Genomic DNA, 2,764 nt, shown 5'->3' on the forward strand with positions numbered 1-2,764 from the left:
ACGCTGCCGTAGGCCAGCCTGCTTCCTTATTCTAGCCATTACTTAGCAAATAATTTTTTCACTGTAGTTCATGAAATGCTTCCTCCTAAGAGGAATCTATAGGACGGATATTTGGGGGGAGGGAAGTAGAGCTAAATTCTTAATTTCTTCTGGCATATTCTTCCTTGCCCTAGATGGGTATGTTTGATCACTGGTGCTTTTGCCCATCCATGTCATGACTGAGGTAGGAGGTTTGAAGAAGGGACAGAAATGGCTGACAATCCAATATTGCCATCTGAATCCTTAAAAGCAAATGGAAAAAAACTTACCACCTTCTGCCATTTAGATATTTCAAATGCTTAAACATATTAGAACATCTTTTTCCCCGCAAACAAGCTAGAATTGTAGAATGAGTGCTTCGGGACAGCAGCAACTGAGGGAGGTCTGCAGCAACCTGCTGCAGAAGCAGTGGTGGTGATGGACCACACTTGCATAAGCTTAGCACCTTCGCAGGAGAGACAGGCTTCTCTGCTGCACCTCCTACTGCTGCCAGTCCCACACGCTCAGATTTCCAGCACAGCGGAGCCGAGTGATGAGATGTAATGAAACGTGTTGCTGTGCGTCTCTGTTGCATGCCTGATGTCCTATTAGCTGGAAGGCTGAAGGCATCGTGCTGTCAAAGAAGTAGATGTGTCATTATGCAATAATACGTACTCCAGGGTTTTACTGCAGTTATTCAGTGTCTTCAGAATTTACATACCCTTCTGCCATAAATTAGTTATATGAACAGGCTGGCATCTGTAGTCTAATATCCTGGCTTTATCTGTTCTCCACGAGTCTGTCCACTGGGGCTAAATACTGCCAGTAGTAGTGTTAAGCTTCTATCAGATTATCAGATGAAGACCTCTGCCAGTCCAGGAACTTCACCTGTCTAAAAGTAAAATTCTCTTCAACATTAATATCCTCCCCCATCCGTATACGGCAGAAATCTTGTGAAAGCAGAGCTATAACCAAGGCAGTAAGAGCTTGCACCCTAAGCAATCTGACAATTCATTTAGAAAAGTACCTCGTTGCTTTCATTGCATTTAATACGATTCTTCCTGCTGTGAAGATTCATGGAAATAGTCAAATGCAATGAAAGTGTTTTCCACCGTGATGATTGGGGCGAGGAAAGCAGATGACACTGGTTTGCTGGAGGGCGCAGATCAGATCTGCCGTTGTGGTACTCAAAACACAGCGTGATGGAAAGGAAGCTACCAGCCTCCTGCTCAATTTGTTTTGCTGCTAGATAAGCAATGGCTTCGAGGTTTTTCCCAAAACCTTCCTTAGATGTCTACAACGCTGGAATTTAAGTGTGTAGAGGCAGCTGAGCTCTTGTGTAAGCTTAGCAGAGATGCAGAAATCCTGCCCGAGACCCGGCCCAGACCGTTGGGCATTCACAGGCCGGAGGTCCCACCCAGAGAAGTGGGGTCACCTCAGTGGTCCTCCCCTCTCTCTTCCACGCTGCCCCATTTTCAGCTCTTCATCTCTGCCATGCGCTAAAGCTTCGGCAAATGCCATTTTTTTCTCATTTTAATGTTCTTGTAAATCAGGAACCTGGGAAAGGGCTCCAGGTCTGGCTGAAGGTGCAGTTGCGTTCCTTCCTTTCTAACACAACTTAATATCCTAGGGTGATTTAAATATTTATTATCGGTGATTAAGATATTACTACAGCTTTATTAATTTCATTAGAGAATAAGCTACTGTTAAAGCCTAGTCACAAAAGCAAACAGTAGCATACAAATCTTTCTGATTGCCATTAATAAGGAAAAGGCACAGATCATGGGCAAGCATTGCACTTTTTTTTTTGGTGGCACAAGTCAGGTTTTTACCACTTAGTGTCCAGACAAAAATACTGCCTTGAATTTGGAACCTCAGATTTCAAAAGAAAACCCAGAAAAATCTGTTTTCGAGTGCTTTTACACCCCAGGACTATCATGTTTTCTGGAATACTGTATTTGTGTGGGTTTTATGGCGTGTAACGCTCGCATGTTACCGTTTGGCAGGTGGACAGTGCCATGTCCCTTATCCAAGCAGCCAAGAACCTGATGAACGCGGTGGTGCAAACCGTGAAGGCTTCCTACGTGGCATCAACCAAGTACCAGAAGTCCCAGGGCATGGCTTCGCTCAATCTTCCCGCCGTCTCTTGGAAGATGAAGGCTCCGGAGAAGAAACCCCTGGTCAAGAGGGAGAAACAAGACGAAACCCAAACTAAAATCAAGAGAGCGTCCCAGAAGAAACACGTTAACCCGGTGCAGGCTCTCAGTGAATTCAAGGCGATGGAGAGTATTTAAAGAGAGGTCTCTGTCTTGGTTATTTTTTTTCTCTAGCCCACTACTGCTACTTCCAGAACTCTACTTTTAATATTCTAAGGATTTTTCAAAAGTTTACTATTCCTCAAAATGTATTTACTTAATATAATTTTGATAACTTTGTTTAGATTGTGTGGGGAAATACTCAAATTTATAAGTCCTATCAGTATAGCTTCAGCCTGCGGAAGTGTGTTAATTTAGATTGCTTTTAGATTTCAGGGGTGTATTTCTAGCGGAAAATTATTTTGTATAATCTTGCTTTAAATAAAATATTCTATAACCAAAGAGGATTTTACGGTAACACTAACGGTTAACACTAATAGTTGAATCATGCTACTCAGAGACTGCAGTTTTTCATTGTGATCAAGAGAGGAAAATTAGATCTTTTCACTCAAAAAAAAAAAAAAATAAAAAAAAATTAAAGTATTGTATGT

General features: G+C 42.3%; 1 protein-coding gene across 1 annotated transcript in view; it reads left to right on the forward strand.

Moving 5' to 3' along the window:
* The window catches only part of CTNNA1 (catenin (cadherin-associated protein), alpha 1, 102kDa), a 47,896-nt gene extending 45,276 nt beyond the window's left edge, over window positions 1–2,620 (forward strand). Inside the window, exon 11 of the mRNA XM_009579971.1 lies at window positions 2,025–2,620. Coding sequence (XP_009578266.1) covers window positions 2,025–2,312 — 288 coding nt within the window. The 3' untranslated portion in view covers window positions 2,313–2,620. The remainder of the gene's footprint in view (window positions 1–2,024) is intronic.
* The last annotated feature ends 144 nt before the right edge of the window (window positions 2,621–2,764 follow it).

The sequence above is a fragment of the Fulmarus glacialis genome, unplaced genomic scaffold (genome assembly GCF_000690835.1).
Source record: "Fulmarus glacialis isolate BGI_N327 unplaced genomic scaffold, ASM69083v1 scaffold23800, whole genome shotgun sequence".
NCBI lineage: Eukaryota > Metazoa > Chordata > Aves > Procellariiformes > Procellariidae > Fulmarus > Fulmarus glacialis.